Source organism: Muscardinus avellanarius (genome assembly GCF_963383645.1).
Source record: "Muscardinus avellanarius genome assembly, chromosome: 5".
Taxonomy (NCBI): Eukaryota; Metazoa; Chordata; class Mammalia; order Rodentia; family Gliridae; genus Muscardinus; species Muscardinus avellanarius.
This window is the reverse complement of record NC_137790.1, coordinates 39,074,526-39,100,678: the sequence shown is the minus strand read 5'-3', so window position 1 is coordinate 39,100,678 and position 26,153 is coordinate 39,074,526. Positions and strand designations below refer to the sequence as shown.

The following is a 26,153-nucleotide window of genomic DNA, read 5'->3' as shown; positions in this document are numbered from 1 at the left end:
TAGCATCTAACATATAATGTAAATCTAGTATCTAATAACATTTAATGTATAACTAGCATTTCTGCCAAAATGTTAACTTTCAAAAATGAACTGATGCTGTGTCACAAACACATTCTTCAGTATGTAGATGTAGAAAACCTAATACACCTTTCATAAGCTATTTGTCTAATTCAAGTTTAATTCTAAAAACTATAGTATCTAAGAGCTAAAAAATAGACGTAATCATTCAAAATATGATACTGATACTGTTTTTTATATAAAAATATTTCCATCTTTGTGCCATTAGCTTTCTTCACATTTTAAGGTTATGGCGGATTAAAATAGTAGTAATATAATCCTTCTATAGATCATTTTCATTCAATAGGTAATGAAGATATTTTTTATGAATAATAATCCCTCTTCCCTCATGAAGTTCCCACATTTCACTCTTAGAATATTTGTGACTTTCTCTTTTTAAGGAGGCTAGATGTAAGTATAGAATTCTAGCAGTAATTTCACTTATATTAGTCTAGAAAATGTTAATCTCAGAGATCATCTTTTTACATTCTTAAAATGACATCCTTTAGAACCATTTTGAAATTTGTATTGATTCTGTCTTCTACAGATAAAAGATTTGGATGATAAAAGAAAACATGAAGAGTTTTCTATATAACGTTCACTTTCTTATTAAGCTAAACTTAAATGTTTTATAATCTAAACAGTAGCAGTAATAATTTGTTATACCAAAAGTAAATGTAAATTATTTTTCCCATTCAAAATAATAGATATGCAGAGCTACATTCTATAAGAAAGTACCTGGGTAGAAGCCTTGGAATACTTCATTATTCTTTTACATCCAGATTTTCTTTATAGAATAAGTTATATGTTTTTCAAAAATGGTATGAAATCAGAAATATAATTTAAAATAGCTTATATAGAACACAAGGTGATTTTAATGGGAAAAATATTGCAATCCTTTGTAAACTTTCTCTTGGCTGTATTCCTTAAATATTAAAGTATATGGAATAAGGTATAATTTTTTTCTAAGACAATATTAACTCTAATCTACCAGTGTTACAAATATCAATGGGGGATAGAAAAACTTTGTTATTTATTCAGTTTTAAATAAGTGTTTTCTTGCAGACTATCAGGTGCTACCAAGATCATTGGAAGGCACAATTACTTTAATGATATCCTGAAATATGAAAAGATTAAAAGATAGTCTAATTGAGGTAACTTTTCTTGGCAGGGAAGTAAAATAGGCAAATAAAATTTCTTTTCAATAATCAGGTTTCTTTTTTCACATATTTAAAATTTTAATACAATTTGTAGTATTTCAAATAACATAAATGTTTTTTCCATACATATTTATAGTATATTGTATTACAGCAAGTCTAAAACTGTATAACATGCCACCACCTTAATTCTAAATCAAATAACTACAAGAGTTTTATTAAATAAAAGACTAAGTAGAAGGTTTTAAAAAGACATAGTAACAATAATTTTAAGATTTCAGAATTTGTTGAACTGTTCAACTTTTGAAGAAATGGGTGAGGTAGTTAACTATGATGTATTTTTCTGCTTGGGAATATTTTATTTACTATACAATATTGCTGAAATGAAGGTGCATAATCAATATAAACTTAGTCCATTGATAGTGAAACATTAATACCACTAGAAAACCAAACTTGTATCTTTCTTAATTAACTTATTGTATGAAAGTATTTAATGAATCTAGAACAGGACCAAAAAAGCCACTAAGACACAAAGATGACAGAACAGCACCACCTAGTTCCCTTTATAAAAGTTTCCAAAGACAAATGCATCTCTGGCTGACTTTGGAAAACTGAATATATTTTCAAAATAAATCACTTAGTATAAAACTACACTGTACGAAATTATCACCTGCAACACAGCATTTACTCAAATTGCTTTCATTTTAAAGTTTCTTATAAAATAAAAAGGAATATAAAATGAAAGATAATGGGTGAACTGGCATTTTCCTAACTGTTCATTTTACCGTTGTATTTAATCCAAACGAGGACGTCTCTAAATATTTGCTAGACCACTGCCATTATGATTTCAAATATATATAACAAAAATGAACAATGTTACTTTAGTATAACATGAATATAATCTCATCCAGGTTTATTTCTGGCCAACACATAATAATATTAAAACTATCGTGTAATCTATTAGATATATGACATCATTTCCACAGTGAGGTCCTTAAAAATTAAACACTAAAGGAAGTGATGTAATACTGCAAAAGTATTTGTAGCTTGCACATATGATTTTATATTTTCCCCCCAGTGTTTCAAATAGCATAAAAGTTTGTTTTATTTTTAAAGCTATTAAATGATAATCCTATTATTCTCATGCTATGTTTATTAGGTGGATAATATTTCAATCATATTCAGAGCAGACTGAGCCAGACAAAAGGTTTTAGGTACAACATTTAAATAGTACTCTCAAAAACCATAGTGTGGTATAGCCCAGGCTTTAATCAGGCACAATGTATTGTAATATAAACAAGGGATGGAGTTTTAATCTATAAGACACAGTACAAGGAGCATTGTTTCTAGATAGGACACTTTAAAAATGTTTTCCCTGAGGCATCGGCAGCTCTTTAAATGACTGTCGCTGGTAACATCAGAATTGCTCAAGCAGAACTCTGGCTCTAAAAAACTAAATATTGTTGCTTGTTACATAGATCCTTCTCACAGACCTATTCTCCCCTACATTCCCTCTGCTGACCTGGTCATCTACTGTTCTGGCCCACTGAGCCTTTATGAAATTAAATGAATCATCCTCTTGAACAAATCAGTTAGAATAGAGCATGCTTGAATATTTCTTGTTCACTTGTCAGCTTCTTTCAAATAGTATTAATAAAAGGAAAAAAAAGGAAAGAAAAGAAACTAGCATCATGCTGCGGATATTTCCAGGATTAATGGCTGGAGGAAAGGAGAGCTCTTTAATTCTACCTTAAGTGAGAAATGATAAAAGGCCAGTGAGTCGTATAGCACTGTTGTTAAATCAGTGATTTCATATTCTCACTGATATATCAGCATTCTGTTGTTTTTGAAAAGATATTGTAAAAACAGAATTTTAAATTTTAATTCATAAAAAAGAATGAAAGATATATATACACATATATATATATTTTTGAATGAAAGCACACACATATTGCTTTTTATTATGTGTTAGCCAGTAGTGTATAAGCTCCAGAAAGGCAAAGATTGTTTCTGTCTTGTCTACTTGTATACCCAACATTTACCACATTGCCTTCAGGTAAGTGTTAGGTAAAAAATGAATCAATGAATAAACTATCCTTAAGAAAACCAAATGCTACAAAGGGTAGTACAATTATTAGAATTTTTACATATATACTATATGCTCTATTAAATGAAATCAAACTCAAAATTTTTAAAATATCTAATTTAGTCCACTTCTAATGGCAAATATGACTAGTAGAGCAATAGTTTCCTAATACTGAAGTTGATCCATGAATGTAATTTCATAAGAAAAGTAAGTATGGCCCAAACTTAAGCTAATGGCTTTCTGGTCAATTTATGATTCATTGACAGAGAATAAAAAGCTCTGAGATTTATATAGGCACATATATCAGGATAAAAACTGTTTACATATGTAAAAATCTTAAGCATTGAATAATGCATGGGATATATATCAAAAATTAAATTCTGGTAAATGTTAAGATCACATATTTAATGTTATACTATGTCTCAAAACATCTTCAGGTGGAAAGAAAAAGAAACCCACCATTTTTACAGTTTTATTCATAATATCTTTTTACAACACAGCGCCAAAAGTAGATGTGGTGATAACCTTACAATCCACAGAAGAAACTGAACTGCAGGAAAATTAACTGACTCATAGTCTCTAAGACGGTAGTATGGCTTAGATGAGAAATTAGGTCCCTTGATTCCTACCATTAAGTCTTGCTACTGCAGAGCGCTTCCAGAAATCAAAGCCTTCATTAATACAAGGATATATCGTCCCTCTAAAAATAAAAAAATCCTTACTACAAAACTAAGGATATCTAACTTCACCACTAGGTCCACCATAACTGAAGTTTATCCATGTCTAGTGCTTGCGTTAATTCAAAGATGAGGCTTATTAGTATTGTCTCATTTCTCTATCAGTGTCATTCCTGTTCTCCATCATGGGGTCATAAGACTCCATCACCTACAGGTATCCCTAATCATTGATGTAGTTTACTTTTATCTTCTAGAAAGATCACTGTGAAACATAGAAGATTAATATCCCTAGTGGGTGTCCGCATTCATCAAACATATTTGTTTACTACAGCATAGACACTTGGATTGCCATTTTCTTCAGGTAAAATACGTTTTCTTCTCTTTGGTAGTCTATACTTTGTATAGTCAGTAAAATTAGGTAAAACAGACAAAATTTAAAATAAATATGACTTCTGTGATCCCTACTAGACCTCTGAGAAAACTATGAACTTCTTCTCTCTAGCAATAATTACATTTCAGCTATGTCACTGATATAAAGTGATATAGAAAATTGATGTTTCATAACATATTAGTCTTACCTCATCTACAGTTTCTTTTTTAAATATATATTTTATTGGTACATTATTACACATCATAATGGTGTTCAAAGTTATAGGAATATCCATGCATACAGCACTTGATACGCTTCCCACCTCAATTCCTCCCTTCCCCAATACATGTCATTTATTAGTACTGATAATTTTGTATATATGCGTAGCATTATTTGAACCATTGTCTTCATCAAGTTTCCTTGACCCCTTTGCCCTCCCACCCCTATGTCTTTTCCCACTATACTTATATATCTCCTTTTTTATTTGAAGTTCCCTTCAAAATAAAATTAAACCAGTCAACATGAACCATTCCTCTATAAATTTTATATAAACTTGACCTTGAAAAGTATACTAGTAAATCCTATGGAGCTTCTTTGTTATGCTAATTAGCACCTAGTTTTTCTATAAAGATACTTTTTAGTGCAATATTATTTTGATGAATATTATTTTAAACTTGATGACTGCACATGAATGTTGGTCTGAAATGGTTTAGTATTAAAAGTCAAAGATCTTTCCTTCTTATAATAAACTAAAATTTTGAGTAGATCATTATGACTAAAAGGGCTGAGAAATAAAAAGATGTAACTCTTCCTCACCTTTGCAATGTTTTATGTAGTATGTAGTTACACATAAAAAAATTAAAATGTAGGTTGTATCTAGCCATAGATTTATAGAAATATTCTCAATATAAAGAATAGTATTCAATAATATAGTAAATTATTTTAATTGAAACAACAAACTGTGTGTGGCGGTGCACATCTGTAATCCCAGTACTCTGGAGGCTGAGACATGAGGATCACAGGTTGCAGACTAGCCTCACCAACTTGAGAAGACTCTTAGCAAACTAACTAGATCTGTTTCAAAGCAAATAATAAAAATGGCTGGGGGCATGGCTCAGAGATAGAATGACTCTGGGTTTAGTCCCTGGTACCACAAAACAATAATAAGAGAAAAAAAAAAAAAAAAACCAAACATTGAAATAGTCAACAAAAACCTTCCTTTTAATTCACTGGTCTCTGGAAAGTCTATTAGGAAGTGTCTAGCAGAAGCCTCAATAAAAAAGACAACTCATTGTTCTACGGCTATGGTATATAACTGCCTCTTAACAAAAATAGGACTTTAAATATTAGTAGAAGCTACAGTAGAATATAGTTCTGGTTATGAGCTCCACAAAGTAGCAATAAATCTTAATAAATTCATCTTTATGTATTTATTATTTTCAGTACTAGAGACTGACTTGGGGCATTGACCACTGAGCTACATCCCTAACTCTTTTTATTGTTTTTTTTTATTTATTTATCTATTTTTGGATACAGGGTCTCCCTAAATTGCTACGGTTGGTCTTAAGCTTGTGATCTTCCGCTTACTAAGTAGATAGGATTACAGGCATGTGCCCAGTTTACTTTGTACATTTATTTACTAAATGTATATTTAACCATGATGATGATGGAGTGATTTTTTTTAGCACTTGTCCTCAGGTAAATCTTAAGTTAGCCTAGTTTATATATTTTCAAACACAGTCACAGAACAGTCAAAATCTAAAAATTATCAGGGAAATTGATTTTTAAAATGTGAAGAAAAACTACATGGCTTTTAAGAAAAGCTACATTTCACTGGGACTTTTTAGAGAAAGCATTTTTAAAACATGTTACATAGAAATACAGTTGCTACAAATTGTAAGGTTCTTTTCTACCTTGGTGCCAGGCTCCTGGTAACTGTATTTAAATTGTCTTCAAAATGCAGTTAATATCCCCATCCTCCCTTCCTCATTCTTTCAAATGCAAAAAGGGAAATAAATCAAATTCACCCATAACAAACATGTGTCCTCAATAGCATAAGTATGACTAAGCATTTTTTACAAAAACAATATTTAGAATTATTTCCTAATAGAAAGTTCTTTAAATAAGACAGAAAGTCCCAGAGTTAACTAAAAGTGTACACTGAACCTGTACATCAGGGACTAATCAGAGAACATCCACTCTGTAGCTTAGCAATAACAAAAGCAGGTCAGTTGTACTCATAATCCGGCAGATCAGGGTCAGGTTTTAATTCCTCTTGTTGATACATTTATCCAGAAATGCCAGCTACTCCAAATAGAACAATAAGGTGATGTGGCTTCACATTTAACCAAACTTATCACTGGGTATATTTTGGGGACTAGAAACAAAACCTTTAGAAAAGAGAAAGAAGATAAGGGCTTACCATACCCAATGAAACCAGGAAGATTCAAAGCTTTGAGTTAAATTTTTATGGTGCAAATGTGCAATGACTTGCCCCAAAGCAAATAGAAAAATACGTATTTTTGTGAAGTACATGGTTACTTCGATTTCCTTTTGTTCTTTAATACTTATTTTTCTTCTTGATTTTACACACAAATGAAAAGTCACTACAAATATTTATTCTCTTTAGAATGTTACATTGGCATTTTGGCAGTTTTAATGTAAATCTTAAATATTTGGATCCAATTAAAAAGTCGTGTCAAGACTAAATGTATTGGAAGAGAATTTATCAATCCCTGGAATTAAAACATAAAAAAAAGACAGAACATTCAAATAGACTCTTGAATAAAATGAAGACTAAGACTTCAACCCTGTACTCTAGAGGCTTATAGTCTACTAAGAGAGACATAAATATATAACCTTCAAAATGCTATAATAAAAATATATGAAGGGGTTACAAAGATCATAGAGCAGACAAAATAAAATGCTTAGTTCTCTCCAGAACTAAGAAGACATAAATGCTCAAAATAATCAATAAAGGGCAGATGGCATTCTTTTATCTACTAAAACAAACACATTAGATTCTGGTCAAAAATCCTATGGGTTCTGGGTACTGTCAGTATATTTTCAGTTACAAACAGCTTAAAATATATGCAACTGTGTAAAATAATGAGGCAAAAATTCGTTAAAATAGTTATTATATCAACTTAGCCATAAATGTTAAAGAGAAAAGAAGTTGTACATAAAATCATAATTTTCCTATAAGGCACTGGAATAAATGTAAGTGAAAGGATATGATTAATATGAGTACTCTCTAACTCATGTAATGTAGGAAATATTCTCATTATAAGGGATAGCATTTACTAAAAAAGTAAATCCACAGATGCAATATCTTTTAAATCTCTCTCTCCATCTCTGTCTCTCTCATGTTCACAATTATATAAAACTGCATCCATATCAGAACCCCAAAATGTCTCAGGTTTGCAATGCACCGAGATGTGGCAGTTCATGAAGACTAGGCAATTAATACTATCTAAAAATTCCATAGCCTCAAATAATAACCAGCAAGACCCCAACATAGCAAAATGTGTTAATGGCTAGTTAAAGGATAGGATATTGACATAGGAACAATTTCTGATTCTTCTTTTTGTTTGAAAGAGTAAGAGGAACAATCCCAATTCAGGGTAAGGATACACATTTTCACTCATTATTTTATTTCATTCCCAGAGCAAAGAACTATTTAGAAATAACAGATACTGTATTATGTACCACAATGGTGAATTTAATTCTGCCTTGGCAGAGTAACTAGTAAGTGTAGAATGTGAGTAACTGCTTGCTATATTGGGGTCCTAGATATATAATTGCCTTCAGAAACATCCTCCTCTGAATACCACCTACACATTAATACATGACAGTGAACTTACAGCCAGACCCCTGTTCTATCTCACATGATCCCTGAAAAGGCTTTGAAATGAGGACACGTGCATAATGAAGGCACACTGAATATCACAGTACATGTAACAAACTAGAGTATTATGAATCCTTAGGGGAACCTCATAGAACTAATACATTTTCTAAAGAAAGCTGCACATGAGTAAAGGGAGACTAAAATGCTAATTAGATCCTCTCAGTGAAAGCTATAGAAAAGTTGATTCTTGAATTCTGAAGTTGGACACAGAATGGAACACTTGTATACAGAAGACTGAAGAGGGGGAAAAAGGAGCTTGATACAAAAGCCCCTCAATAGATGATTTGCACAATTTGTGAGAAGATAAACGAAGCAAAATAAAAATATAACAGTGGGAGAATTCGACACTTCCTCAAAGGGTTAAGTATGAGAACTGATTTCGTATTAGAAAGGGATTATGTAACAACAGAGGGAAATACTCAGCCTAGCATATGCTAATTTAGCCGGCTTTGCCAGGCGTTTCTCTGTGTGTTTGGCTGGCTGACTCACATTCCTTTCCTTCTCTTTTTTGCCATTTTTATTATGAGACTAAGGAGGTGGAACTCTCAAAAAATGCAATAATAATAACAAAAACAGCTAAAAAGACATTGCACATGTTTTATTCTTATGGAATACTGAGATATGCACCTTAGTGGGTCAAAGAAAAATGCCATATCTGTAGGTATTCAGAAACTATCATTGTTTAGCAAAACTCATTTTCTTTAACTATTCTTCATTCTTCATTAATTTCCTTTAATGGGTGTTTCAGGTCCATAGCATGATCAGGGGATTGGGCCGGGATGGGGGTAGGTGTTACATTCTTGCAGAGTATAAAGGAAGCTGAATTACTATTCAGATTTCAGCACATATAATGGAGAGCAGTAGTAACACAATAACAATGAAATAAGAAGTATATTGTGCTGTACATTTTTACTTGCCTTTAAATATACATATTCTAATTTGGAACCCATTAATTTCTCACTTCATCTCAAATTTGTAACTTCAGATTGAAAAGCAGGGGACAAATTAGGTTTAAGAATGAAAGGAAGGCATAGGTGTCATGGACATTCTCCCCCTTCCCTAGGGGGAAATATGAAGCAGGCTAATGTAAAATAGAAATATATTAAGAAAGCTAAAACATATTGTATACACTGTACATTTTAGGCATTGATGTTTAGATAAGCATTATGGGAGACACCTGCATTTTTAAATGCAAACAATTTTAGCCCAGAAGCTAAAAATATTTCTTTACAAGAACAAATTAATTGGCTTTATATTATAAATTACACCGAATCAATATAACACTCTACACTTAGCAGTCGGCAGCACATCCCTGTCAAGAAAGGTGCTTTCTCACTCTGTTCCCAAGGACAATTTTAGATAAACAAGGCACCCTTACTGTCAATTAATCATCATAAAATGTATAAACTTATTAGGGACTCTATCTGACCTCTAAAGGGACTTCTGTTTTCTTGCAATGTAAAATTATTTGCACTCTTTGATCACACTTAGCTTTAAGATTTGTATTTCCCCCAAATCAAAAGAATGCTTACATTTATTTTCTAAATTATCTTCAATGACATCAGTCTCTTGCCCATAGAATATCTCTTTAACTGACTAGACACAGGCTTCACCCTTAGCTTTGCAAGGGCTGAAAGATAATTTAAATAATTAAGTGAAAACTATTTGCTGACTCAGAAAGTGTTACCCAATTTTGAATAATGACTGTCTTAATATTTACTTCAAAGACCTCTGAAATATACTGTGAATAATTAATGGCCAGCACTTTCTATAGCAGATCTTACAGACTGAGCTACCTGTATCTGTTCAGGTAGCAGCAGGTTCTCATCATTCAAGTTTCATTAGCACAAAAAGAGATACAGCATAAATGCTCAACTCTGTTGTAATTTCACACTTTGTAAACCTTGCCTATGTTTTTAAGAGAAAAAGCTAATTTTGCTACAGTCTAAGAAAAGTACTTTTAAAAAAAATTCTTAACCATTATTAAAAGGGTAAAATAAAATGATTGCTAAGAAAATAAACTACCTTTTCCTCACAGTTTATCATGAAAAGCTTTAATATTCATTACTTATAAAATTAATTAAGATGGCCTTCAGTATTAAAATGATATATTTTAATCTATATATATATATATATATATATATATATCTAGCTAAGTAACTGAGGAATGCTTCCTTTCTCAATAATTACATCTCTGATTTTGTCATTAATATTTAACTGATTCGTAATTAAGCAGAATATTTACTTCCCTTATTTTTAAAGAGACTACATACTTCTAAGAGAAAAACAACCTTGTATGTATTTAAGGAAATCCATTCAACAAATTAACAGAACCAACTGGGCTCATTTCTTGAGAAAAAAAAAATCAGTATGTATAACATGTTAAATTATTTCACCTGAACAGAAATCCTATTTAAACTTTGCTATTCATCTTCATTTAACTGACCTGTGTTCCTGATAGCCTGCGAGGAAATAAAATGTTTACTATTCGGTTGATGAAAATGTTGATAATTTTATTAGGATGTTTTCATTCATTTCTAAACAGACTATATGTTCTCTCTTTTGCTTTGTCACGATCTCATGTGATTACAAGGACCGTGGATTATTTCTGGCTATAGAAAGCTGAAGGATATTTCCTGTGGACCACAAGCTAGGAAAAGACTTTCCACTTCCCACTCAGGCCACATGACTACTTTCCTGCCTTTGCCTGTGCTGCAGAGCACATTAGGCCTAAGATGCCATTTGCATCATCACACAGCAGGGGGCTTCAGCCGCCACAGCTCCAGGTTAATCCTCACCTACCTCTTTACACAAGGAATTTGCAGAAGATGCTTTTTTTTGATACTACAGAACTGCACTCCAAAAATGCTTGACATTTTTAAGTAAAATGTTGGCAATGAACTTGTCCTTTTAAATGTTTCAGGTTAAGTCAGTAAATGTGAGTTATGTCTTTAATTTTTTTTCAAGAATGGGTTTATGATCTAATCTAAAACAGCTGAGATTTTTATTCATGGAAATATGGGTGGGAAAACATGCTAAGAATGACTGATCAGACTGATTTTACTTAAAGATATATAAATAAATATCTTTTTTAAAATAAAAATATAGTATAGATACTATGTTTAGTATTCATATTAGGAAAAGTATTTCTTTAGGAACAGTGTTTCATAAACCAATATGAGTCTACATTACATAAAAATTAACTTATATGACAACAAAGTAACAGTGTTGATATATTATGAAGAGAAGAGCTTATTTAACTCTATCAGAACTAATTTAGGGCACACATATTACAAATCTCACAGGATTTATTGTGCATTTACTAAAATAAAGATTAAAAAAAAAAACCATGCCGATATATAAGTTTCAGGGCTTGCCCTCAGGAAGCTTAAGTTTAGTAATCACTAGTCACTTGAGCTATAGAGGCAGCATATTTGATCAGTCTGTCAATCAGATACAAGGCATTTGACTTCATCCTGTCGGTTTTGCTGGCCTGCGTTGTGGATTCTCTTCTCATTACCTCCTCAGCCAAGCTACTACAGAATTGGTGACTTTGCCAACAGGCTTAATGAAGTGTATTAAAATGAAGACTATCTCAATAATTATCATAGAACACATGTCAGCATGTCAAATAAAACATCAGTATGATCTAGGTCTATTTTATATCATTCATTTGCCCCCAAATCCCTCATAATATATAAATCTAAGTTGTCTCGAACTTCAAATATCCCACTGGCTTTTTATTTTAAATAGAAATCTGACACCGTCTGATGTTCACTCCATGCCACTCTCAAATGCATGCTTAGGATGTCTTCCAACCTTTTTGCATGTTCCATAAGTAGTGTACTTAAAAAAAAAAATCTGACTGTTTAAATGCAAAACGAATAGTTTTCAAGTATCCGAACTTCTAATGGAGGACACCAGAACTAGTCATCTCAGTTGATGCTTAGCTTTGCCATATTAGATCCCCAGAACTTTAACAGTTGTAGAAATGAGAAAAAGATTACGAGGTAAGTTTCCATATCTTGATACAAAATTAATCTAGAGACTCCACATGCTTTCAGGGGAGATTTTTATAATGATTAATTCTCTGCTTTTTGACTGTTTAAGTCCTAGCCATTGATTCTTATGTATGCATGCAGTTTTTACAAAGTTACTGTTACTAAAAAAAGAAAAATGATTAAAGGAACTGTATTCTAAGAACCAAATTCAGCATTAGAAACAAGCTTGACAAGGCAAAAATTATGACACATAGAGGTAAAAGGGTTAGAGAGACACGCTTTTGGGGGCAGCTGTATTATATCAAATATATGCAAACATGCAGTACAGTGTGTTTTGTAAAAGTGTGATGAGGTTCATGGAATATATTAAGGGAGAAATATTTTGTATGATCAACTAAGTATTAATCTAAAAATCTTTCTTATAAAACATAACAAATCATTAATCAGAAAACCCCATGGCAAAAATATTAAAGCCCTGATATTTGTGCTAGATGTGTTTTTCCACCATAAAATGAAGTGCAAAAAGGACATAAGGTTCTCAACAAAACAAGATCTCTATTTGTGTCTCTTTTCTATTTTGCCCTTTCTTTCTTGCCCTTTCCTGTCTGTTCTGGACCCTCTCCATCTTTGCAGTGCCCCTGGAGGCATGGAAAGGGATCTGGCTTTAGCAGGGGTAAGCAATTGAACTGGATCTACTCTACAGCCAGGAGAGTAGTTACAGGTGGGAAGCTTTTACACTCCTCATTTAAATTAAAAAAATAATAATTTCTCTAGTGTGTCCTCTGCCCTTCCTCCAGATTGGTCCACTTTCAATGACAGGGGACAGTAAGCAAAGATACCTTTACTGAATCAAATTTTGTTATCTAAGTAGTCTGCATTCCAACTTATAGTTTGATTAGAAAGAAATATCAGATCAGAAACATATGTCTATTTAAAAAAGATGCACTGAGGATAAACTAGAAGATATTATAGAATAGATCTAAGTAGGCCTTTTATCCCCCTTGATTTTATTCTTGACTTGATTCTTACCATTGGCTTGTCACTCTGCACATTAACAAACCAAAAATTGTGCTCTCCAAAGCAAGTGGGGAAAAAAATGGTGACAATGTAAAACAGTGAAATAAAACACAGAAGCACAGAGAAGATCTGTTCAGATAAATTTTGTCTCAAATCATGCACACTGCAAGAAAGGGAATAGTGGTAGAGGGGATAAATAAGTTGGGCAGTAGTATTTAAGTTTCAGAATACCACTTTTAGTCCTGATGAAGCTAAAAATAAGAAGCTATGGACTGACTCTAGTATTTGCCTAGTCATATGTAGAGCCCCCCTAGCCAGCATCAGAGGCTCACTAGTTTTGCTTCAGCACCTTCTCTCCCTGCACATAGAAAAGGCCTTCTAAGTATTTAATCCGTGTCCAGGAAATAAAGCCTTCATTTTACAACCTATCCAAGACCCAATAAAACAGTAGGGTGGTCGGAGAAACATAAATCTGAACCCCAGAAAGCAATGTTTTCATCCAGGACTCGGGCAAGAAAGGCATGAGCAATTTTGTTTGAGGAAGAACTGACAGTATCAACAAAGTGTGATGTGTCTGTGGGAGCAGTGTTTGATAAATGTGAGGCAGCTATAAACATAAGACAATCCAATGGTGCTTTCGCCCTCCCCCCCCCTTTTTAAATCATTTTCTCTCCTTCAGAGTATTGATAGAGCCTGATCTAAGACGCTCCTAAGTCCACAGATATGCTGGATGGATGCTCTTTCCCAGGTTGCTGTAGAGGGTGGTTGTTTATTTATTTATTTATTTGGACCAGATGCTGGTGCTGCTGCTGGTGGCTGCAGTGGTGCATTTTCTCTGCCACACGCAAACCCCTTCCCCACCTCACCCCCCCCCCTCCCAGTCCGCTGTTGAAAGCAGGACTGTCTTAATCATTGGTTTACATACTCAATAAAAGAGACTCATGCCCTGAAGAGGTGATGGAATCTCTCCGGAGTGAGAAAGAGTAAATCCTCCTCTAGGCTGCAAGAGCAGGCAGAAGCAGTTATTTTTGCAGTGCACTAAAGAGACAATTCACAGGGAAATGTTGAAGGGAGAGAGGAGGCGACCCCCAAGCGCAGTGCGTGGCCCACAGGCTCCGTAATAAATAATCTGTTCGCACCAGCCCAGCAGTGTGTGCAATGACCCGCCCGAGCCAGCACACACAGCTTGGCAGGGAAAACACATCCACCGGTGTCGAATTTTCATCACAATCACCAAATTAACTGATTTCCCCACATCACACTCCCCCTACCCGGCAGACGCCGCCACGCGCGCGCACGCGCACACACACGCAGACACACAGCTGAGCTGAGAAATGTAAGTTACTGAGAGGTGAACTAGGGTCTCTGGGAGGATATTTCAGCACGGATTAGAAACCCAAGTAACGTGTCAGCCACCCTGCTTACTTGTGCGCGGGTGGGGGTGTGAATGGTGGGAAATGGGACCAGGCGGAGGCTTAAGAGGGAAGAATGTGCTATCTGCCTCATCCCGGATTCTGGCACATGACATCTGAAATTTATATCCAATGTAAAACACACAAAATTACTACAAAATATTCCAGGAAAGATCTTTGCAAGGCCAGTTAATTAATTCAGGGATGGTCAGCCCACCACTTCTTTCGTATTCATAAATAGGCACAAATGAAATAGGGCCCCCAGCCCACATCCTGAAGGAGGGTAGGAGAAAGGCTGCATTCCAAGAACTTGCTGAAAGACGGTTCATTGACCTCATTTAAATCCTCCGAAGGCCGGTTGGGGTTTGCATGCCTCTGGGTCTCCGTGTCTTACTTTCACATCCCTTTTACCCAGAGATAAATTTCATCAACTTCTCCTTCCCACAAATACCCAAATGCTGACAGGAGGGCGAAAGGTGGGCAAAGATTTACCAATAAATCAAGAATCATCTCGCTTTGAAAAAATCCTCGCGACCATCATTTCACATCTATCCTCCTCCTATCTCACACTCAAGCCACATCCCCACACTACTCTCTTCAAAGCAACAATCTTCCGCCTTCCAGCCCCTGCCCACCCAGCCCTAGCACGCCGCCTCTGCTCGTCCACCACCCAAAAGTGTCCTCTCTCCATGCACTCCTACTCCACACATTGCCATTTATTTCATAATCAGTGCCGTCTTCCCATTCCATGCACCCCCCCCCTCCTCAAACGAGGGGGTCTGGGGAAAAGTGGATGCCGATTCCCTAGCCACTCCGCGTCCAAACCCATTGATTTGCATAATAGCAGCGTTTTGTGCGGTTTCCCTCCACTGCGGTCAGAGGGGCTCTTACATTTCACGTGAAAGGATAATATTAATTACGGAAAAAAAGCGGCAGAGAGGGGATTGGAGAGGTAGAGAATCGAAGCGAAAATCCCTTAGCGGTAAAGTAACTGCTAGGAAGCATGCATGTCTTTGCTTAAAAAAAAAAAAAAAAAAATGAAACGACACAGACTGAATAATAAAAAGTCGATGCGTTGAGAAAGTGGGTCTGGGTCTTTTAATTTTTCCCTTCTCTCTCTCTCTCTCTCTTTTTTTTTATTCCATGCTTCTTTCATTCATTTTCCCTTCCTCTTTTTTTTTTTTTTTTCCCTTTTCTTTCTTTTCCTCTCGCTCGCCTTAAATCCCAGACAGAGTCTCCCCTCTCTTCCTAGGTGAATGACACGTCTCACAACACATTTCCCTCCCGGGGATGTTATTTGCCATGCACACGGTGCCGCCGCTGCTGCTGTTCTCGGCGTCTCGGCAGCTCGCTCGCAGGCTCTCACACACTTTTTAAAGACACACGGATCTGATGATGGTGGGGAGAAGGGGAAAGGGAAAGGCGACCCGAAAAGGGGGAGGTTAAAGAGATGGCAAGAGATGGAGAGGGTCGGTCAGGAGCGTGATGTGGGAGGTGGCTGGTGGGGGTGGGCGGGAGGATGGGATGTTGAGAGAGGCACAAGTTGCCAGCCAAAAGGCGTGGGAGGGAGGATGCTGGCGGGGATGGAGTGAGATGAAGGAGGCTCAGGTGAATGGAAAGGCGAAAGGTGCCGCGTAAGGGGCTGCCTGCTGGGCAAGAGGGGCTGAGCCAGCGCTAGAGATTCGAGGGGCTGGTGCGTACTGCCTCTGCCCCCTGCCGCACCGGGGCGTAGGGGGAGGGGGCGGAATCCGCCGGGGACCGGGCGACTGGAAGGGGAGAGTGGAAATATGGGGTGGAATAAGGATGGTGGGGAATGGGCGTGAAGTTGATGCTCCCCGCGGCGGGGCGGGGATTACCTTGTAACAGGAGCCCGCAGACGCTGTAGAAGCGGAGAACGGCGCTGCGTTTCCAAATCATGGTCCCTTCTCTAAGGGTCTGGGGAAGGAATGCGGGGGCAAGGAGATGCTGGTGAGCAGGGCACGCGAGTGTAGGGCTCTGCTGGTGTCCTCCTCCCGGCGCACGCCGGACCCACGGTCCCCGCCGCTGGGATGTTCGAACCCACGGACGCGGATCGGCGGCGGCAGAAGCGGCAGCGGCAAAGCACCCGCAGAATGGGGTTTCGGTGGGCGAAATAGTTTCTTCTCCTCCTCCTCTCGCTTGTGGTGCAGCCGCGACCACCGGTCTGCGGGGCACAGGCTTGGAGCTCGCCGGCTCCTCGGCGCGCTCAGCGAGTCTCGGGGCTGCCCGAGCAGGTGGTGCAGGGATGCCGGGGTGTCAGCAGAGGTGCGGGCGAGGGCGGCCAGGAGTGGGTAGGTCACGGAGGGGAGGGGTGGGGAAAGGGGGAGCAAGCCAGCAGCACCGCCGCTCGCGCTTAGGGTGTCTCGGGGTCCTGGGAGAAGAGGTGGCAGCTGTGGAAGCGGCGCTGGCGGCAGCAGCAGTAGCGGCGGCGGCTCCCGGATGCTCCGGCTGCAGCAGCAGCGGCGGCGGCGGCGGCGGCGGCGGCAGCTCCAGCGAGCACCAGACACAAGGGCAAGCTCAGCGCCGCGGAGCCCCGCCCCCACCCTGGCCAGGCTCAGACTCCGCCCTCCGACCAATAGCAGCACATCCGCCCACTGGTCCCAGCCAATGAGCGAGAGGGATGGGTGGAGACGGGCGCCGGGAAAAACAAACAGGCTTCTCAAGGACCCTTCGGGCAGGAAGAACTGAAGCCCCCTTTCACGCACTCCGGGCGGGTCTCACCTCCTTGGAGTTGTCTAGCCTCAACTTCTAGGAGAAACAACCGCCTCCATTCATCAGTTCTGAGGAGTCCGGAAGGGTTCAGCCAATCGCCACCGCGAGGGGGCGGGGTTAGCCGTGTCCCCGGCAGGTTCTGGGAGCCGTGGTGCCTGGGCTTGGTCTTGGGTGCGAAGTTCTTGTGCGCATTTGGACTCCTAGAGCAGATGGTGGCTGCACCTGCCCACTCACCAGCTGCAGTAGCAATCTCTGACGCTCCCAGAAGCAAAAGGGAAAGATTGCAGAGGGCGTGGGAGAGACTAAGTATAGGGAGCGGAACACCTACCTACCCACGAGAACTTGTGGAGCGGAGAAGAGTTGGGAGTAGAGGAAATATGTTGTGGTTGCTCTTCAGAATATTGACTTAATCTAGATGTGACTCTCAGCAGAACCTGGTGGGTCCCAGTACAGGGGCTGAGATGAGGTAGACCCTGTTTCAGATCCTATAGCCATCACTTTTTGTTTTTTAATGGTTGATGAATTTACTTGAATGTTTAAATCTGGAGCTTTCACAACTGCAAAGCAAGGCTAATAGTAGTGCTCAACTCAGAGTTGTAAGGATTAAAGGAGAACATGTTACTGCAAGGCCATGCAATGTGTAAGTGATTTATGAATGGTAGCTCTAGCGGTGAGGTGGGATTTTTCTAATCCAGAATAGCTGAAAATCATAGCAAGCTTCTTTAAAGTTTGAAGAGTAGTCTTAGGAAGGAATAACTGTGCTTTCTTCATGGAAGCAACCAAAGTGGTAAGAGAGACTCTCGTGAAGCTGGAAGGAACAACCGCTATAAATCAGAACCCTGAAATGTGTCCTTTAGGAAAGAAGATACAAATGAACAAGGCATAAATTAATCAGAAGTTGTGTTTCTAAATGAGTTTAATTTCCAGGTTTTCCCTATGACCCGTTTTTAATTGGACCAAATTAGCAGATGATGAACTATTTCAGTAGTGGTAAATCAGTCACACCATAAATAAAGTCTGCTTTGTTTGAGAGACTACACAATAGAAACCTTCAAGCAAAAAGACAGAGGGAAAGATGAGAGGTTGGATCAATATTGATGCCCTTCACTCTTTTCCATTTGTTGCTTACTTTGCCACAACCTTTTACAAATTCAACCCTTGCCTTTTAACTAATGGCCCATTCATTTCTCTTCCCACCTTTCTCCCCAGGTTCTTTAAAATTAAGGAGTAGACTATCCATAAAAAAAAAAAAAACTGAAAGCAGGCTCTAAAAGAAAGAGGATGTGTGAATAACCTTGTTATTGTGGGAGGTAGTTGCCTACTGTGAGTTTTAGCTGTTAGGAAAGTCAGTAAGTCCACAAATACTGCCATCATTTAAACTATTGTGAGCATCAAAAGGTGAAATTCTAATATTATTGACTCTTGCTTGGGTTTTGTGTCAGGAAGAATATAACAAATGGAAATGCCAAAGAGATTAGGATTTCTGGTTTCCTTATTGAAATAGTAGTCAGGTTTACTGAGTTCTAATGTGCATCCTGCTTCTAGTTGTATTTTCTGTGGGCATATATTCAATTTCCTTGACCCTCAGTGTCCTGAAATATATGAAGAAGCTGAATTTGATTACTTCTAAAGTCATGCTGAGATAAAACAATTAACTACTCTAAGATTTTTATATTTAAGAAAATATTCCATTTGAACACGAATATTCCAACACTTGTGATCAATACTCTCAAACCAATCACATTTTGGTTTTTGTTGCTAAATATTACAGCAATGAGATTTCTACCCTGAAATAGTCTCTAGCTTTGCTATTGAGTACGTGGTACTCAGAATAGTAGCATCAGAAATACGTGGGAATTTGTTAGAGCTTCAAGATCTCATGCCCTTCACAATACCAACCACAGGATCTGCATTGTATCAAAATTTTGTACCAAAGTTTAAAAAGCATTGGTCTGTAAAACTATTTTGCCACATTTTCATCCCCAGGGGAAATTCTAGTGGGTGTTCTATGAAATGGAGAAAACAAAAATGCCCATGGTATTTTAGATAATTTTCTGTTTTCAGGAGTCCCAAAGATCCCCTTCTTATCACAACATAAAAATAACTATTGTGTGTAAACTATAGAAGACATTGATTAATTAAATTGTTTTGTGAGAGCACTGGGGACTGAATGCAGGGGAGTTCTAATTCCAGACTACATCCTCTGCCTTTTTTAAAATTTTTCATGTTGCAAAAAGGTCTCACTAAGTTCTGAGACTGATCTTGAACCCTCAGTGCTTCTGTCTCAGCCTCCCAAGTACTGGGATTACAAGCATGAGCCACCATGCCCAGCTTAATTAGAGAGCTTTTAAGAGAAGATTGAAAGTCTGATTATGGTGAGAGTCAGAAACTTTTATATGATTAAGTGCTCCTTAGTCCTCATACCCAGGAGACTACTAGAAGAGAGAGTTTGCACTTATTCTTGCCCTCGGGGAAAAATCACTCAAGACATGAGTTCTAGCCATTTGGATAAATAATGCATTGCTTTTATATATTGTATCATCCTAAGTTGAAATTTTAGCAATAAGACAATGGAGGAACAAAAAATAGACAACCATTTCTGTGCAAAGAATAGATACTCATTTTTTAAGTATTGTTGGAAGCTCTCAATTAATTTTAAAAGACATCAACCACTGGATGGTTATAAGACCTGTCAGTATTTTAGAAAAAATATGATTTGTAAAACTATTACAGATTTGTATAAATTAATTTCTGAAACTTACAAAAACACATAGAATGCAATTAAATATCTTTAAATATATTCATTTCATAAACTTAAGGCTATCATTGTCTACATGTATCATCAGTGTGACAGTAAATGTACAAATTAACTGACCTCTTATGAATCATCAGACAATGAATTAATTTCATAAATTGCCAAGAGATGGCATCTATCCATGTATCACTGTGTGCAATAGTATTAAATGTTAAACCTGTCTGGGAATTTTTCTTCTTTTATAACCAGGCCCTATATTTTTTCACATTTTATAGCAATATATTTTAAATGTTTAATTTCATGCCTTATAATAAATAGTAAAATGAAGAGAAACCAATGTTTTGGATGCAAGTAATTAATTTTATACATACTCTTTGTAGATAATGAATATTTGGTTATTAAGATAATTCTTAAAATTTTTCTGCCTTGAATATGATGGTCCTCTTCATTTATAATACTGCAGAATAGAATGGCAGCTTCCTCATCTCAATGGCCCATGGATATTATAGTTCTTTTAAGATAGTTATCACAGAGGAAGGCATGCTTAGCTCGTACTTTATGAATATTTCTACAGCAGTTTTAAAGAATTGGGACTTATCATGATTGTTATGTTTATGTCATTTTTTCCTACTGAGAACAAAGTAAATTATTTACAAATTTAATTGTGCTAAAAGGTACTAAAATGAAAAGAGAAAAATTATCAGTTGTCACTTTTGTCTCTATGGATTAATTTACTGAGATTTGATATGGTTACTCAGAACATTTATATTTCACTTTTAAAATATTAAATTTAGGTAAAATATTTAAACATTTTAAATATACAGTTGTTAGAGATCCCCGGGACTAAAAATCTAAAAATCCATGCTAAATTGACTCTCATAGCAAATTGACTCATAGTAAATTGACCTAGAAAAAGAAATTTCATGGCCCGTTGAAAATGTGGACCATTGTGGAAGAAAATTAGCTTATTGAGTAGTAGAAGCATTGATTGTCATTCTCTTTGCTCTCTAGCATTTTACATATGATGTAAACTGCATGTGTTGTAGAGATGTTAAGAATTCACAGGTACAGTATTAATTTTATATAGCATAATGTACAGCATAGAGTATTAGTAATATATATGGGCTATATATGATTGATTATAACAATATTAAATTTATTTAAATTTTAACTTAGTATGTGCTACTGCTTAAAAAATGTTCAGTGCTCTCTTTTAGAATTATGGTCTATTATTTTAGCCCACCCCGCCCTAGTTGTCATTTTGCTAAAATTTCAACTTACGATTATAACAGTATATAATAGAAAAAGAGATTCACAACTATTAAAAAATTACTTCAAGATGGGCTGTTTCTGTCTTTTTACATACACATCAAGTAGCAATATAAACATTTCTGCCTTCTCTTATTCAAATATGCAATCACAATATGCAAATCTCTATATATTGATCTTTTGAAGCATAAGTTTTATCTCTACAATAATTACATCAAAATTATCTAAGATATATGGCCATCAGACACCTTCAACTCATCAAGAGGGATAATGCCCTTCCCTAACCCCTCCCCCAATGAAAGCAAATATCCACCCTACTTCATATAGAAGCATATGATCCTGGAGTTTAATAGTATGTAATATGCAAGCTGAAAGTGTTGCCAATGACCACAGATGCATCCTGAAGATGGTTTTTAACATTGAACATAAACTAAAAATGGTCTTTATTAAACCAAAACAAAAAAAGAACAAGCAAAGACACCATCTCTATGTTTCTTTAAGTCAATTTTATAACTGCCACATGATTGTTGGATGTGCAGTCTTCTCAACTCGGAACAATCTTCTTCCAAATCACCATTATGCACTTTACCAAGGAGCCATGGTGACATTTTCGGTGAACCATTAACTGAAGACCCACTTCCTTTCCAACTCTGCTCCACCAAATACCCATTTACACATCTAGTTTTTTTTTTTTTAATGCCCTTTATAAACCTGGACTTCTTTTAGTTATTTTCTGTCCTGTATCTTGGTTTTCCTCTTCAACTCTAATTTAAATTTTAACAATGCAGAAACTTTGCCTTGTTTGGTGGAATTTAAGTAACTGAAAAAAGGTACCAAAACGTAACACAATCGTCACTCAATGTATTTGATGAGGAAATGAGTGCTCCCATCCATACCTGGCTGTCCCTTGGTTTTAACCTGTATGAATTCAGATTTTAAAATCTTTTCTCCTTGTGTCTTTTTCTAAGACATCATTTCCCTAAAATAGTTTAGTATTCTAAAGTGGAACTACTCAAACTAAAAATTCCACATTTAAGTAAATCTCACTTCGATGTTTATTTATAAGAGAAATCCATATGGTTTGATAAAAATAAAAACTATATAGGAATAAATAAAACAGACAGCCAGCAAAAATATTTTAGTGATTCTATTACTCATATATAACCACTGTTGACCTTTTCCTTACTGTTCTTCTATTTTTCAGCAGCAAATAATTTGTAGTAAATAGAAATAACTAGTTACTTTTTAAAATGCGCCAAAATTTTCAGTGTCTGTTTTTAGTGTGAATCCTTTCAGGCTCTAGTTTTAGAAGATTCTTTGTGCTCACATTATTAATTAATAGAATTTCTGTTAGAAATACTACAGCGTACTTCTAAGAAATAAGGCAGGCCAGTATGGTTATACTAAATTTAACTGAGGATTCCAATTTTGAGTCAGATTGACAAAAAGAGCTGTATTGGTGATGCATAGAGCTGAGATAGGGAGATTACAAACAATATTCTGCTTTTACTTGATTCTTGGTGAATTTATGGAAAAATAATTTATCTTACTATTCCACAGTTTTTGGAAACAAATTCTATCTATATTTCTAAGGGGCATCTAATTTGTTCCTTAATAAAAAAAAAAAGAAAGAAAGAAGACACTCTTAATTAGTAAACTAGCAATTCATAAAAAGGACAGAGGGGAATCAAAGGAAATAAATCCACAAAATAATATGCAAGATAAAATATAGCAAAATATGTAAATAGATTTACTTATAAAGATATGGTAGCTCTAGCGCTGTTCTCTTAAAAAAGTAGACACTAGTCCTAAGTATTTTACAGAGTTATATAAAGAGTATGCAGTTTTATTTAGACTGATAAAATTTTAAGTGTCCAATAGCCACATATGTCTAGTGACTACTTTATTGAAAAACACAGAGAATGTTTCAGTCATCACAGAAAATTCTGCTGAAGAACTATATCCTTTATATCAAAATCTGTATTAGTCTTGTTCTCCAGAGAATATATACAGTAGTCTTTCCTCATCCAACACCTTATTTTCCATAGTCAACCACAATTCAAAAATACTAAATGAAAAATTCCAGAAATAAAAAATGCATACATTTAAAATTATTTTTATTGTAAGTATATTGTGAACATTTGCTCTATGTTATTACTGTAATCTCTTACCATGTCTTATTAATAAATTAAGCTTTATCATGAATATGCATGTGTAGGGAAAATAACATTAAGTATATAAAGGATCTAATACTATCTACTGCTTCTGCATGTGCTCCTGCAACATATTTCCTGTTGATAAGAGGGAACTACAGTATAGCTCCATAGGTAGAATTGTTATACGGAATTGATCTGAATGGTTGTGAAAGTTGAGAATTCCCAAGACCTTCACTCAGCAAGCTGATGACAATCTGTATGATGGTCTATCTTATGTGTCAACCTCTTCAGTTAGCAGGTGCCTAGATAATTGGTAAAACATTTCTGGGCATGTCTAAAAGGATTTCTTAAAGAGTTTAGAATAATTCAGTTGACTATGTAAAGAAGACTTATCTTTGACAATGTAGGTGGATACCCTCCTATCTGTTAAGGGCCAGAGTAAACAAAAATGTGAAGGAGAGAGAGTTCGTATTCCCTCTCATTCTCGCTCTCGCTCTCACTCTCTCGATCTCTCTTGCTCTCTCTCGCTCGCTCTTGCTCTCCCACTCTGTCTCTTTCCCCATCCCCCTCCCTTTCTCCCTCTTCTTTTCCCAATCTGTAGCTGTTAGACATTAGAGCTTGCTCCTGGTTCTGAGCCATCGGACCCTGGGACTCACACTAGAACCTCTCTTTTTTCTGCCACATGGTAGTTTTCATATCCACAGACTCACTGGATTACAATGCGAGCTTGCTTTGAGCTCCAGCTTGCAGATAGAAAATGGTAGTGCTTCTTAGCCTCCTTAATCACATGAACCAATTCCCATAATACATTTCCTCTTCCATGTTTCTGGAGAACCCTAATGCATTGTCTGTATCCTGTTCCAAATGCTGGAAAAGACTTATGTCCTAGCTCAACTTTGCCCGGGAGAGAGGAGAGAGAGAAGAGAGGAGAGGAAAGACAGATAGAGTTTTTATTCAGCCTTTTATTCTACTCAGATGTTCGATGGTTTGGATAAAGATCACTCACAATGGAGCGGGCAATCTGCTTTACTCAGCCTTTTGATTTAGGTGTAAATCCCATTCAGTAACACCTTCACAGACTCAAAGAGTAATACTATATAAACAAATATTTGGGTACCCCATGACCTGGTCAAGTTGATACATAAAATTAACCATCATTTCTTTCATCTGAAAAGCATTTATCACTGCTATCATGATATTTTTACAACCTTATATTTAAATTATAGATGAGAAGAAGTAAGATTTAGGTCTCATCTATGCCAAATTCTGCTTAGTTTATTTTATTTTGCAATAGCTCTGCCTTCTTATCAAAATAAAGGTAGGAAAACCATATATTCTCTTGTAAAAGTTTGGGGAAGAAAAATACACTGAATACCTTATGCTATGGCTTATTAATACAACCAATGATGAATATGCATTAGTCTAAACTCTTTGGTTTTAAGTGACATAAATGCAGATAAAATTATCTCAAGAAAATGAGAAAGGTAATGCCATCATCTCATTTTACTCTAAAGTCCAGAGATGGTGCAAGATCATGCTCAATTTAATCTACTCAGTGATATTAAGATTGTGTCTTACTTTATCCAGTTCTTTAATCTTACTTAAAGTAAATATTAAAGTCTAGTCAGTTTTTCCCAAAAAAGAAGAAATAGGGGCAATAAATTTTAGTTTATTTCAAACTTAACAGCCTCCAAATAAAAGAGAATAGCTATTTCTCTATAACTTTAACAAGAGCCCTGGAATAATGTAGCAACGGCTCATCTTTCATGCTCTGCCCATCCCTCAATCGCTCACTGGGTCAAATTGGCTGGTGACAGTAATGGTGTGGGTTTTTAATTAAATTATCACCAGATGGGGAGGGGACAGTTTCTAAAAGGGAAATATGATGGACATACAAAATGCAACAGATGTTTACTACAGAATACAATACACTAATAGAATGCAATACACAGGACATTTAAATTGACAAGAATGTATTTTGTTACCCAGGATGATTATAATAAAGTGGCAAATGACAATCTTTAGCACTTCACACAGCACAATAGGACTGTAATAAATAGTTATAAAGCAAATAAACATACTGCAGTAATAAATTTCTCACTAGTGGCAAAATTTAGAAAATAATTATCCTCAGATTTTTATAGAGCCAAAACATTACTTCTCTGCTTTCTTATGGCTCATAATAATGTTTATCATACCAGTTCTCGAAAGTTAGTAACCATTAAATGCTAACTTCCAGCTTTTCTACCCTATTTTGTTAGAATTCCCTAGAGTCACCTCTGTGATAATTACATGCATATTTAAATTTTTTTCTATGTACTACTCTGCACTTTTCCCTGTTGAAAATACTGTTTCCAAGCGATAACTTCTTTGTCAGAACATTTCAAATACTAGTTGGGGATTCTAGGACCAGAACAACTTGACAGAACTCAATGTCACATTGCATGTGCTCACAATTCCTTCATCTAAACCTTTATTACACACACACACACACACACACACACACACACATGCACACACTATACCCACAGAGTCATATAAATTTCAATCTTGAACTAC

General features: G+C 36.2%; 1 protein-coding gene across 7 annotated transcripts in view; it reads right to left on the bottom strand.

Annotated features, from left to right (window-relative positions):
• The window catches only part of CADM2 (cell adhesion molecule 2), a gene marked incomplete at both ends in the record, with an annotated part of 1,088,291 nt that extends 1,071,690 nt beyond the window's left edge, over positions 1–16,601 (bottom strand). For all 7 annotated transcript variants that reach the window (XM_080696702.1, XM_080696704.1, XM_080696706.1 and 4 more), the window contains one exon: positions 16,541–16,601. In XM_080696702.1, coding sequence (XP_080552828.1) covers positions 16,541–16,601 — 61 coding nt within the window. The remainder of the gene's footprint in view (positions 1–16,540) is intronic.
• Between the last annotated feature and the right edge of the window lie 9,552 nt (positions 16,602–26,153).